At 42.4% G+C, this 11,918-nt stretch overlaps 1 protein-coding gene across 2 annotated transcripts; it reads left to right on the top strand.

Moving 5' to 3' along the window:
- The first annotated feature begins 1,234 nt into the window (after nucleotides 1–1,234).
- LOC146504980 (uncharacterized) lies at nucleotides 1,235–11,406 on the top strand. Of its 2 annotated transcripts, none has more exons than XM_085183720.1 (11): nucleotides 1,235–1,526; nucleotides 4,504–4,831; nucleotides 6,238–6,354; nucleotides 6,469–6,710; nucleotides 6,831–6,996; nucleotides 8,090–8,189; nucleotides 8,354–8,429; nucleotides 9,025–9,150; nucleotides 9,410–9,577; nucleotides 9,683–9,740; nucleotides 10,426–11,406. In XM_085183720.1, exons 1-11 carry the CDS (start codon nucleotides 1,411–1,413, stop codon nucleotides 10,522–10,524), a joined length of 1,596 nt encoding a protein of 531 aa, XP_085039846.1. In that variant the 5' UTR covers nucleotides 1,235–1,410; the 3' UTR covers nucleotides 10,525–11,406. The 2 variants fall into 2 exon arrangements, with proteins under 2 accessions (XP_085039846.1, XP_085039847.1); XM_085183721.1 differs by lacking the exon at nucleotides 1,235–1,526 and adding an exon at nucleotides 2,484–2,593.
- The last annotated feature ends 512 nt before the right edge of the window (nucleotides 11,407–11,918 follow it).

Below are 11,918 nucleotides of genomic sequence, written 5' to 3'. Positions count from 1 at the left end.
TTTAGACATTGGTCACTTTGACTTTCCTTATGGCTCAGTTCAGATTGTGATGAAAGTACTCTGCAGAGATATAGTGCAATATTTGACATACTCAAGCACAAATAGCCTACGTTGTGATCTTATCTTGTACGTGTTCGAGTGGTATTTCATGTGTATGTCAGCAGCGATAAAAAGGAGCTGAGAGTTCAAACTCTAGCTGTTCTGTCGCAACTTAGATTTTATGGATTGAAGTGGGTGTAAATGACTGTTAGTTCTCAGCTGCCAGTCCACCTCTGGATGTCTTGGAGAAGACGGTTTCCTCAAACTACCACCTGGCAGACACTTCAGACGAAGCAGATTGGCAGATTTAGTGTGTATAAGCTGAAGGTAATATGAGACCAGTTATCTTGTACAGGTTTCACTTTCCTTGAAATATGGTTTTACAAGATGTCATTGGACCATGAAAAACATTAACCAAAATTGACCATTTGCAGTGAAGTTTGGAAAGTTGCAAAATTGATTGCACAGAGTCCCAATTCCACTTTGCTAACTGTTACTGGAGCTTTTTTCCACACACAGCTGTCTAAAAAGGCAACAACTCATTAAGAAACTAATTGAAAATAAGCTTATCAGTTGCCAGTGAGACTCCGGTGACTGCTGGACACACTGCTGCTCTTCAGGTTTTAGATTTTGACGCCTGATCAGAGCTGAACAGAGTCTAAACCTAAGCTTTCCCTTTAGCGTCTCATGTCTGGCAGCCTGTCTTTCTACAGTTCTACCATGTTCAGCTGTTCATTTGTGGTGCCAGAACATAGTCTCTCCTGTTGCAACATCCTTTTTCACTTTCTTACAGATGTAAGCACTTACATCTGACAGCTGAATGGAAAATCTCCTACAGTTTCCCTCCCTGTATCTCATAGAGGCTGCAACAACTGCATCACTTCGTGATACTAGAAATGCCACATAATGATGAAACTGCTGCAAGTGTCTCTTTTTTAATTGATTTTGGTGGCAAAAAAAACATGCATTTCTGATCCTCCATCTATTGTTGTCTCCTCTGTGTTGCTGAGCCTCTAGATCGCTGCTTCCTAGTTAAACCCTAAGTCTGTATCTATCTCCTTAGACAGTCTGATTAGCACTGCGTCACAGAAGGGGGAAGTAATCTTGGTGCGAGCACAGGAATAGAGCTCTGGGAGGGGCCGTGCCACCGGAGAAGCACTACATGGCCACCGCGCACATGTCCATGGGTAATCCCTTCTTAAATAGCCCCTGGACAGGAAAAGGAAGGAGCTGGGGCGTGGGACATTACGCCGTGGGAGCAGCACCAGTCAGTGTCCTCTTATCCCTTGGACAAAACACAGCAGCAGGGACAGGAGAGGGATTCAGATACAGACACTTGTTGGACTCTAGGAAGAAGGTCCTCTAACCAGGATGAACTTTGCCGCTCAATTATTCTACTCGAGGTATTTGAGCGAGCGACTTGAGCGTTTGTACTCACCACGGCCGGCCATTAAAGACAGCGAGGAGAATGACCCCTTCTGGCAGAGGTGGGAAATTACCTGTAGCCTTCTTCGGAGCCCCAGACCTCTCCCCCAACCAGATCAACCCTCTAGATTCAGATCTACCCTCAGAATTTTGAGGTAGCTCCTCCTTAAATTACCTCCATTCCTCATCTGCTGTGTCCAGTCTCTTCTTCAGCTTTAATTATAAGTGAAACTCAACAAAACGCACCAAATGTTCATGCTTGGCTGTTGCAAACCCCCAAATCAAAGATCCACATACTCTGGCCTTCTCCTTCTATCTCTCCATCTTCTCCTTGCTCGTCCTGCCAGCATCCCAACCCCTGATAGGCTACCCTCTCTGCTTGATTCTTGACCATAACATCCTCTTTCATTTCAGGATATTGTGACAGATTTAGAGAAAGGAAGGAAGCTTTGATTTTAAGCTTTGGTGGAAAACTGGCATTTCTTTGTGCCGCTGATAAATTACATCACATTCAGGGTCAAACAGATTTTACAAGTACTTCCTCAGTGTTTGACTTATACGGAAGATTACAACCGTCAAGATTTAACAAGCAAACTGATCTTCCCCTGCCTCTTTGAGCACATTAAAAACTTTTGGAGCTTTTCGTGTTATAACCAAAGAGCCAAAAACAAAGCAGCCGACGAACGTAAGAAAGCTGTCGAAGCGTTCCCTGAAAGGATGCAGAACTGCACACTCAGTGATGCAACATCGGGAATACATATAATCATGTAGTGCCAGGAGACATTTCCTTTCCCATATGATGAACTTTTTTTATTCTTCAATCAGAAAAGGAAGCAGCTCAGCAGCCAGACAGGGCATTTTGTCTTTAAAAGGACATAAAGAAGCTGAGATAGTGCACTGATGAAAGCCTGATGGGCTTAAATATCTCCTTCACTTTTAGCTTTGTCTTTACTTTTTGTGGGGATTTTTTGTGCTGTTTTATAATAAAATAAGCTACTTTTTGTTTTTTACTGTTTCAGCGCTTCATCTTCCCTTTTGATGAGGCTTTCTGAGGCTGCCATGTTGCTCTTTGCCCTCCTTTGATGCTGTTTTTGAACTCTGCCTTTGAAGCAAAGCACCCTAATCACAGGTGCAGCCTTGGACTTTTCTTATTCATAGCCGTGTTAAGAGCGCACACTGTGTGCTTGAATAATGGGGCTAAAAGAGTGAAGGACAAGTGGGGAGAGAGCAGTAATGGACCCAGGAGACGAGGTGAAAGGTCGCCGTATTGTCTACGGCAAGATCATTGCGATATAAATAGAGCGAGATGTTCTCTGTATAGAGAGCTGGCACCACTGAAGGATATTTAGACCATTGTTTGGGAAAGCTACGCCACCTGGTGGCTTGTTGATGTTATTGTAGAACTGCGCGCTCGCAAAAGCACCCTCGTCAGTCAGTTGTTTTATTTTACCTCACTGACGATGATTGGCATGGCTCCAACCTGTTTCAAAGTTTCAAACGTAGCTGGTAACTATATGTGATCTGCTTTACTGAGTGACTGAGTTAATCCCCAATGAGTATAATCCTATTACTATGTCTATGCTGTGTAAAAGGCCTCTGCGCTGACTGTTTGACAGAAACATCCCGCGGGAGTCTGATCCAGTTTTGTGTTGTGTCATTTGAGTAAATCTGCCCATACCCGGCCTAACTTTAATAAGCTATTGAAATGAATCGCGCAATATGATTAGCTCCAACGGCCACTTATAAATCATTCTGTCCTGCTATTACCACTAAATTGCCTTTTTAATCGCTTGTGTGTCTCCTAAAAGAGGAGCCGAATGACCCAATGAATCATAAGGTGACTTGTAATAGTAATCCGTCACCGAGAGTGGAAGCAGGGTCGACGTGAAAGGTGAATCAATTCATCTTAGCCTGAAGAATGTGAGCGGACCGCCGGTGAGAGTGGTCGTATCGACGAAGCAAAGTGGGAAATTGTCACTTTTTCAAAGTTCTTACATCGAGTTACACTCAAAACACATTTATGCATTACTCCTTATGCACTTTGTTGATACATATTCAGTTTATACCAAGGACTTTCTCCTTAATGATTAATTGTTTGAGTAAATAAACCTTTGCTTTTATATATTTCAGGTGAATTATACTAAGAGTTATTGCTTCATGTCTATTGTTAATAAAACTTGTAGCTCTAGTGATGATGTATACTTTTAAAATGTGGAGAATATCAGCTGATTCAGCCTCGCAGCTCTGCCCAACATTCTGGCTGACATCCAGAGGATAGAAATTAGAATTTGTGCAAATACACTTTTGTTAAATTTGTTTTCTTAAGCTGTTGGTCTGGTTTTAGTTTTTCTTTATATCTTAAAATTGTGTTAATTTGTCGTGAATCAAGTAATAAATCAGATCTGATGCTTGATAGATGTACTATTGTACTGTATATAGTACTATATGTACTATGTTACTATTTCCGAAGCATACCCTGCTGTTGTAATTTTTTTTAAAAAGTCCCGATCCTTCAGAAACAACTGGTTTAATACTGGAAACCAGCTACAAGCTGATTGCAAAGCTACTCACTGTGGAAAAACATGCAGCTGAAAACAGTAATTGGTTTTAAAAGTTCCCTCTGGTGGTGCATTTACGTACTTGGGAGAAATAACCTTTATGATTTGAGAGCTAGTGGACGCCAACAACCTGCTTAATTGGAAAAGCTATTATATTCACATCAGCGTTCTCACATCTGCTCACTTTTTATCTTCGGGGTTTGGAAGATGGAAATCAAATCTCGCTGCGCTCCAGCTCATGACTGTGTGGTACTTTGCTAAAGCCTCCATGTGTTATTTTTACTGTGTTAGCTTGCAATAGTATGTGTGCAGAAAATTAAGAATTTACACTGTGAAAAAGACGAGTGTAGGATCAAGAGCTGTAGTCTTATGGTTTTAAAAGGGAAGGACTCAGCAGCTGTGCAAAAGCACACTTTAGTTCTCTGAATATGATTTGATATGATTTTTAAGTGACACCCCAATGCCTGCTTGTGGTTTTCAGAGAGGAGTTGTATCTGGGCCCCAGTCAGCCCGGCAGCTCTTACAAATATGGTCCCGTCAGTAACGGCACCGTGGGCCGCAGACCCACCCTTATTGAACCGGAGCGTCTGAAGGACTTTGGTGTGGAAGAACTTCTCAACGGTGATGTGAGAGTCCACGAAACCAAAGTAGCGATGGCTCCTGAGGTTGTCCTCATGGACCCCCCCAAAACCAGACGAGTCAGCGAGTTCAGGATGATCCCGAGACCTCCTGCCCAGTACCTCCGCTTTGAGGACATCAGCGCGGCAGCCTTCAGGATCCAGTCAGGGATGCAGAAGACGCCTTGCACGGTACACTAACACAGAATAAGTGCAGGAGAACGTGCAATAAAGGTGACCTTTGACCTTTGTTTGGGAGCTGAAATCACTTCCTTCAGTTTCATACCTAAGGAAGTTTGCTGTAAACAGACCACAAGAGGGTGAACTAATATCAGAACTAGTCTAAATGGGATGCAGATTTTTGCTCATGGAAAAACTGAACAAAGCCTTCATGGTCTGCGTTACTTTGATACATTTTAAATTGATGATTTTATGTTAGAATTAAGTTGTGCAGAGCTTTTTTGCACCAGGTTGTAAACATGTTTGTTTTTGCTTAAAAATGGGAAATTCTAACATTTGGGTTATCAGGTTAAATGTGATCTCACAACAATGTGATTGATGTAAATTGATGGAGTGATGAAGGCAGAGTCTCTCTAGAAGAAGGTGTGAGGATTAGAGATATATTTTACTGCTACTGTTAATAATCATCATCATTACCATTGCATTAATAATACAATCTGCAGTATTGATATTGTATTCAGATGTTTAAACATATTGGCACCCAATTAGCCTTTATTACAGGCTCGTCACCTCTCTCCATCTCAGTAGTCACCAGGATAAAACAAACAAACAAAAAACTCAGATATATGCTTTTGCTTTCCCCAAATAATCCCCCCCAGAAGCAGAGTTATTACGTTTCTGTTTTTCATTCATTTTCATTTACAGTTTTAGGTTAGGTGCGTTTAGTTTCAGTTAGTCTGTAGAGTTTTGGGTCCTTGGACGTTATATTTCTAACATCATCTTCGCTGATTCAAGACCCTCCCACTAGTTTCAAGTCAGGAGTGCCATGTCTCTCTTTTATAATGTCTCTGCACATCTCTGCATTTTCACTGTGCGTGGTTGTGTGTCACTGCTAATAACCACAAAACGCCCAAAGAAAAACTCTTTTAATTGAGGCTTGCTTCGACAAAACTACTGGTGATGCAACTGTTAGCGGGACAGGTGATAATAACTAAAGATCACCCAAAGGTGAAGCCCTCGTGGGGACATCATCGCTAATAATGCACTGCAGCTTTTAGCCAAATTAGTAGGAGCCCTCATATCTGCTTCACACTTTATATTGCATTATACCCACCAAGTGTGAAGCAGATTGGATTAACGGCTGTTGGCAAAAAGCAAAGAGCAGGCAGAGACTCCTGGAGCTGGATGAGCACCAGCATTTAGGGGAATTCATGCAAAAATAACATAAAAGTTGAACATGACTCGGGGCAAAGACCATGGATTTCATACGCCAGGAGTAATTATATGAAGTGAAAACTATTTCAGCATGCATGTGAGCACCTGAGTGGTTATATAAAGCCAGCTTAGCAAATCTATCTTTAACGGGTTACTGCTGCTGCTGGAGCTCTTGAAATATGCTGCTTCTTTTGTGTGCTCAGTACTCCAGATTGTCCAAACAGTACGGGATGGAGATCTACCTGAAGAAGGAGCACCTGCACTACACCGGCTCTGTGAAGGAGAGAGGAGTGCTGTACCTGCTCACCTCCCTCACACAGGTAGATTGGGGTGGGGGAGCTGAAAAAGACGCTGTAAGGATCCACTGAAGTGTGCTGTGCGTGCATATTTGTTGCATGTGATTATATGTCAGGCGTGTGTTTCTGTGCTTGTAGGAGCAGCAGAGGATGGGTGTGATCGTGGCCACTGACTGTAACTTCTCCATGGCCGTGGCGCACCACGCGGTGGATCTGAAGATCCCGGTCTTTGTCATCATGCCGTCAAGTTGCTCCTCGCCCCGCCTCAGGATCTACAGAGACTACGGCGCCATGGTTATCTCCTACGGCAGCACCGGCCGCGATTCCCAGAACCACGCCTGCCATCTGGCCAGGGAGAATGGATACCTCTACCTGGAAGAGTCAGTCTAACATTCATATTAGGAGTTGGAATGAGATTTTCTGTCTGTGTCTTTGCAGAACTAAGTAATGTTTTAGTATCTTAACATAAGGCTGCTCTTCCTCTCTTTGCTGCTGAGCAGAGATGAAAATGCAGCGTACCTGGCAGGACTGGGCACGGTGGGCATGGAGATCTATGAACAGGTGCCCAAACTGGAGGCAGTGGTCATTCCTGCTGCAGGACAGTATGGTCTACTGGCTGGCACCGCTGCAGCCATCAAACACCTCGACTCTCGCATTCTTGTCATAGTAAGCAGACATTGAGAAGCTCTTTGAATCTTTACATCGTCACTGTATGCTCATTGCTTGAAGTCCCATCTCATATCACTGGTTACCGATAGTAGATCCTATAGTAGATCTACATCCTTTTTATTGCACAACTGATTCTAGCTTCCTCGTATTGACACAAGCGCCCTTTTCATTCTGCACTGGTTATGAAACAAGGCGACTGTACTTGAAGTGGTTTCCCTTGTTTCACTGTCTGTCCACAGCTCTGAGAGCTGTCGTGCTGTTTGCACTGAAGGCACAGAACAGCCCCCTTGCTCCATTTTCAGCTATAAAGAAATATCCTGGTACAGCTTGTGTAGTGAAGCTTTCAAGCAAATATATTACCACATTTGACCCAGTAGTGAAAACCTATATATTATGCAACACTGAGGCTGATTAGGGCTCCCAGTCAGTCCAGAGATGGTCCTGTTTTAATATTCATACAACAGTTTCACATTTATAATTAATACTGTGTATACCATTTTATAATATATTCATATATTCACAGTAGGAAAAGTGGTGCGCATGCTAAATATAAGGCACTGCAAAATAAGTGCTAGTCTATTTCTGTTGTAGTCCATTAATATTGTTCAGAATGGGGACGAACTGCCGTAAGATCACTAAAGACTTAGTGATGCCGGTCCTTTGTGTAACTACCTATGAATACATGTCTACACAATTAGCATTAACATTCAGTCCTGATTAGCCTGTCAGGTTGCCTGTATGTTAAATATGGATAGCAAACATGGTAAACACTACCATGCTCAATGTTAGCATGTCAGTATCATTTGAACATGCTAATGCTAACATTTAGCTCAAACTGCGACTGTGCTTCAGTGGCTCTGTTAGCACTGTTGGCTCACAGGAAGAGGTTCCCGGGTTCAAAACAGCGAACACTGTTTTTTGTCCACCATCCAAAAACTCAGTTCCAAAAATGCTAGCTTGATCTTGCCTACGTCAATCCAGGACACTCTGCAAAAGCGATCTCAACAGTTTTACTCCACAGTGAAATGCAGGTTAGAAATCATCATCATCAACACATGAGAACAATAGCTGACCCACCTTTCTTCAACAGGGAGTTGAACCAGACGATTTCCCTTTGCTGCTACAATCTCTGAAAACGAACGGTCCAATCAAAGACATGCACAGCAACCCCAATAAGAAACTTTATGGAGGTAAACTCATTTCCGACTTGTTCTGCTGAAGTCATCCTAACCCCTCATGAAGGGGAAGATAGTAAAAAAAAAGATTATGTGCACATTATTTATTGTTAGAAACTCCTTTGTACTTTTTTCTCCTGCAATAAAGGAGCTTGTGATGATCATCTGTCTCTTCTCAGATCTCATGGAGCATTCCCTTGGTGTTAACACCTTTCATCTGGCAAAGAAACTGGTGGACAAAGTCATCACTGTCAGGTACTGCACGTCCACATTACATTTATTTTGTAATCTTTTGTCTTTTTTTAAATATCTGACTTCACTGTACAGATGTATTATTACTCCCAGAACACAAATACCTCTTTTACACTGACGTGGTGCTGGTGCAGAGCCAGTTCTGGCTTGGTGCTGGCTCAGTCCTTCAGGCTTCACACCAAAAAGGCTGTTAACCTTTCTGCTGGAAACCCTGTGGTTCTCTATTAGGTACAATCAAACATCAATGGAAAAAGGCATAAAAGAGACTGTTGTTCAAGTGTGTTAGGAGAGAGAAAAACACCAAGCAGCGTTTGAGACACGGTGGACCAGAGCCATCGTCAACACATTGGTGAGACAGGAGATTGCCTAGGGTTCAGAATTTCATCAAACAATCACAAGAAGTGCATCTGGTGTGAACACAATCACATTTCATTTTGTCTGGTTATGGACTGGCTCTGAAGATTCAGATGTGAATCACCTCAAATAATAGGCCCATCATCTTGTCAGTTATATCTTTATGGATGTTGGGGCCCATGTCGAAGTCTAATTTTGGTAATCGGATATCAAAGGAGTGCATTTTTCTTTCCTTTTCTTACAGTGAGGAAGACTCTCTGGTGGCAATGCTGCGGTTTCAGGAGTTTGAACGCTCCACTGTGGACACAGAGGGAGCCATGGGATTGGCTGCCATTTTGGCCGGACAACTACCAGAACTAAAAGGCAAAAAGTGGGTCAAGTGTATTAATTTCACGGTTTCCTACCTGAACCGTGTAATTTCTCTTCACTCATCGACCTTCTAGTTTTCAAACAGTGCAAATTCGCACTTTAAAAAAAGAAATATATATATTTTAAATATAGTCCTAACTCTGAGGGCTCAATGTTTTCCTTAACGCCTGAAAAGCTCACATTCTGGCAACATAACAATGTCAGCAGTGCTAATCCTTTTGGCTGCAGATAAACTAAGCCTTCCTCTGTATCTGCTGCAGGGTGGCTGTGGTGGTGAGCAGCGCTAACATGGAGCTGGAAGTGGTGAGGCAATGCATGGACCGAGCTTTGGTGTTGGACAACCGGATCAGTAAGTTCTCAGTGCAGTTGGGAGAGTGGCCAGGAGACATGGCTAAGCTGCTGGATGTTCTGACCAGAGAGGACGTCAGGTAGTGTAGGAACCTGTTCGGACTTAATCGGTTTTGTTTTTAACGTTGCCCTGTGCCACCTTTAGTTTATTCATTCCTTCGCCTCTTTTGTCTTTTTCCTCCCAGGTTGTTGGACGTCTGCCATCGTAGACACAGCGATAAGTCAGAGCTCTTCAAGGCAAAGGTAGGCGACTTATCTGTCCTCTTCACTTCATTCTCTTTCCTCCTCCTCACCAATCCGCTCATCCACTTTTCCTTTATTGCCGTGGAACTCTTGGCTTGGAGTTGTCAGGGAGTTGGCGGGAATTAAAAGACCAAAAATACAAATACATTTTTAAAAGATAGAAAAAAGTAGCATTGCTCAGTTCAGTACCCACCTACAGCTTTACTCGGTCTGGTACAACCATTAGCCAATTTTGGCTGTTGTTTTAGCAAGTTACAAACACAGTGTTGCTATGCAACTGAAACTACTGAGTCAGTTTGATGACTTTAAGACTCACAAACGTTACATATAGTATGCCTTTATTTTTTTTAACTTGGAAAAAAATGAAGTAAAGCTGCCGGGGAGAAACTGGCATGTCTTGACTGATAACTTGGGCCATCGTGGCTTTTTTAAATAATAGATTTGTTTTATTCTCCTTCATTTCTAAAGCTCAGGGATGGAGCAGACTTATCATGTAATCTCCTGGTTCTGCATTCTTACCCCCACAGTCTCCACCGACAATTTGTACTGCTTATTCAGAGCAAGTGTCAGGAGGTGAAAGGTGTTGCATAATGCAACAAGCAAACCTCTCGCTGCCCTAATTCTAGAGTGTGTGTGAGACGGAGAATGACATAAGGAGACTAACTGTATGTGTGTGTGTTGACAGGTGGAGTGTGTGGTGGAAACCAGGGATAAGATGCAGAGTGCTCATCTGCGCAAGACGCTGAGCGAGCGCTACCCCTCTATATGCTGGCTGGACCGGTGATCACAGCGAAATCCTAAACACAAAACTAGACTGACTAAAAACAGATTCCTGCCGTCGGGATAACACATGCAAACCCTTCCTGCAACAAACACACACACTCTTATGATATGCAAGCTCTGTTATATGAGACTCATTAAGAGAATGCTTGGTCAGCAAACCCCTGAGATTATAGCGCAAATCTACATGTTCCTTCTATTACTAATGCTGCTTTTGTTCTTCTTCATCATGGCACCTTAAATATACTGTGAAGCGGTTAAACTGCATCCCAGTTGATGATGCTAATTCTAACTGAATGCTATGGCGGATTCAGACTATTTTATAGTGGTTCCCAACTTGGGCCATTTAATGGGTTAACATTGGGCTGGCACATAATAAAGTATTTTTCTCTGTGTTTTAAATTACTGTAGAGCCACCAGTAGCCAAGATCTTTCTTCATTTACTCTTATTATATAAGCTTTTTAATGTAACCCTCAAGTGATTAAATAAATCTGTAACAGTGGATAAAGCTTTTTTCCCCAGTTGTTGGTAAAGCATATAAGCTAATTACAATTAAAATGTATCCCTATAGAGAAACAGTTCTGCAAAAAAAACTATTTGAGTGTGTGTCGAGCCCTCTGGGTCTTCATTAACAGCTGTCATGGGTGGCCACGCTTTAGTCTGTGGTGGCCAACTTGTGGCTCCACCCCCTGGCAGAACGTGGATCAGTCTGCATTAGCTAAAGGGTGGAGTGTGACTCCTGTAGCGCATGTACAGCTTCACTATATAAGGTCTATTTTTCATTGAATGTTCTTTTTAAAATGCTGTAAATATTTCTGTACTGTCCACAGTGGCAGTTTCAACCCTCCTAAAAGTGTTCTCCAAATAAAACTCCGGACAAATGAACCGTAACCGTGTTTTCACATTTGTGAAGTTTATATGCAAAGTAGGGGACTAGCTAGATTAGACAACTAGCTTGGGTTTTTCTTCATTGCTGGTGTACTTTCACCAAAAGTAAAAGTAACACAGGATTTAAAAATAAGTAGTGTCTGCACTGTCGAACTGACTAATGTCTGGACAAAGCTCTTGTTGAGACTGGACCATTTAAGACAAGCTAATGCTCTTAAGGTTGTAAGCAGAGGACACTGTGACCCCGTGCTACTGCGTTAGCCTGATTTGGCCCACGTCACACACTGCTTTAGCCCACGTCATACACAAACACCTTCTTGTCAGAAGATATACATTCAGAGCTGTGATTGATGAGTCCAAGGCTTCCTGAAACGGTTAAAGCTCCTAGCCAGGAAACGATAACTTCTTACATTAACAATTATTATTACTTAGCTAATTGGGCTACATAATTAACATAAGTAGATAAGCTACATAATCTACTTATAATCATTTAAGTAAATGTTTAATTA

This window comes from Neolamprologus multifasciatus, chromosome 13 (genome assembly GCF_963576455.1).
Source record: "Neolamprologus multifasciatus chromosome 13, fNeoMul1.2, whole genome shotgun sequence".
In the NCBI taxonomy this organism is placed as follows: domain Eukaryota; kingdom Metazoa; phylum Chordata; class Actinopteri; order Cichliformes; family Cichlidae; genus Neolamprologus; species Neolamprologus multifasciatus.
Note: the sequence above shows the minus strand (reverse complement) of the source record. Positions and strands in the feature narration are given on the sequence as shown.

Excerpts from the sequence above, each read along its gene's own strand:
- LOC146504980 (XM_085183720.1), top strand. The coding sequence starts at position 1,411 with ATGAACTTTGCCGCTCAATTATTCTACTCGAGGTATTTGAGCGAGCGA. Across the intron at positions 6,997-8,089 it reads ACTCTCGCATTCTTGTCATA|GGAGTTGAACCAGACGATTT; the intron begins GTAAGCAGACAT and ends TTTCTTCAACAG. Across the intron at positions 8,430-9,024 it reads GACAAAGTCATCACTGTCAG|TGAGGAAGACTCTCTGGTGG; the intron begins GTACTGCACGTC and ends CTTTTCTTACAG.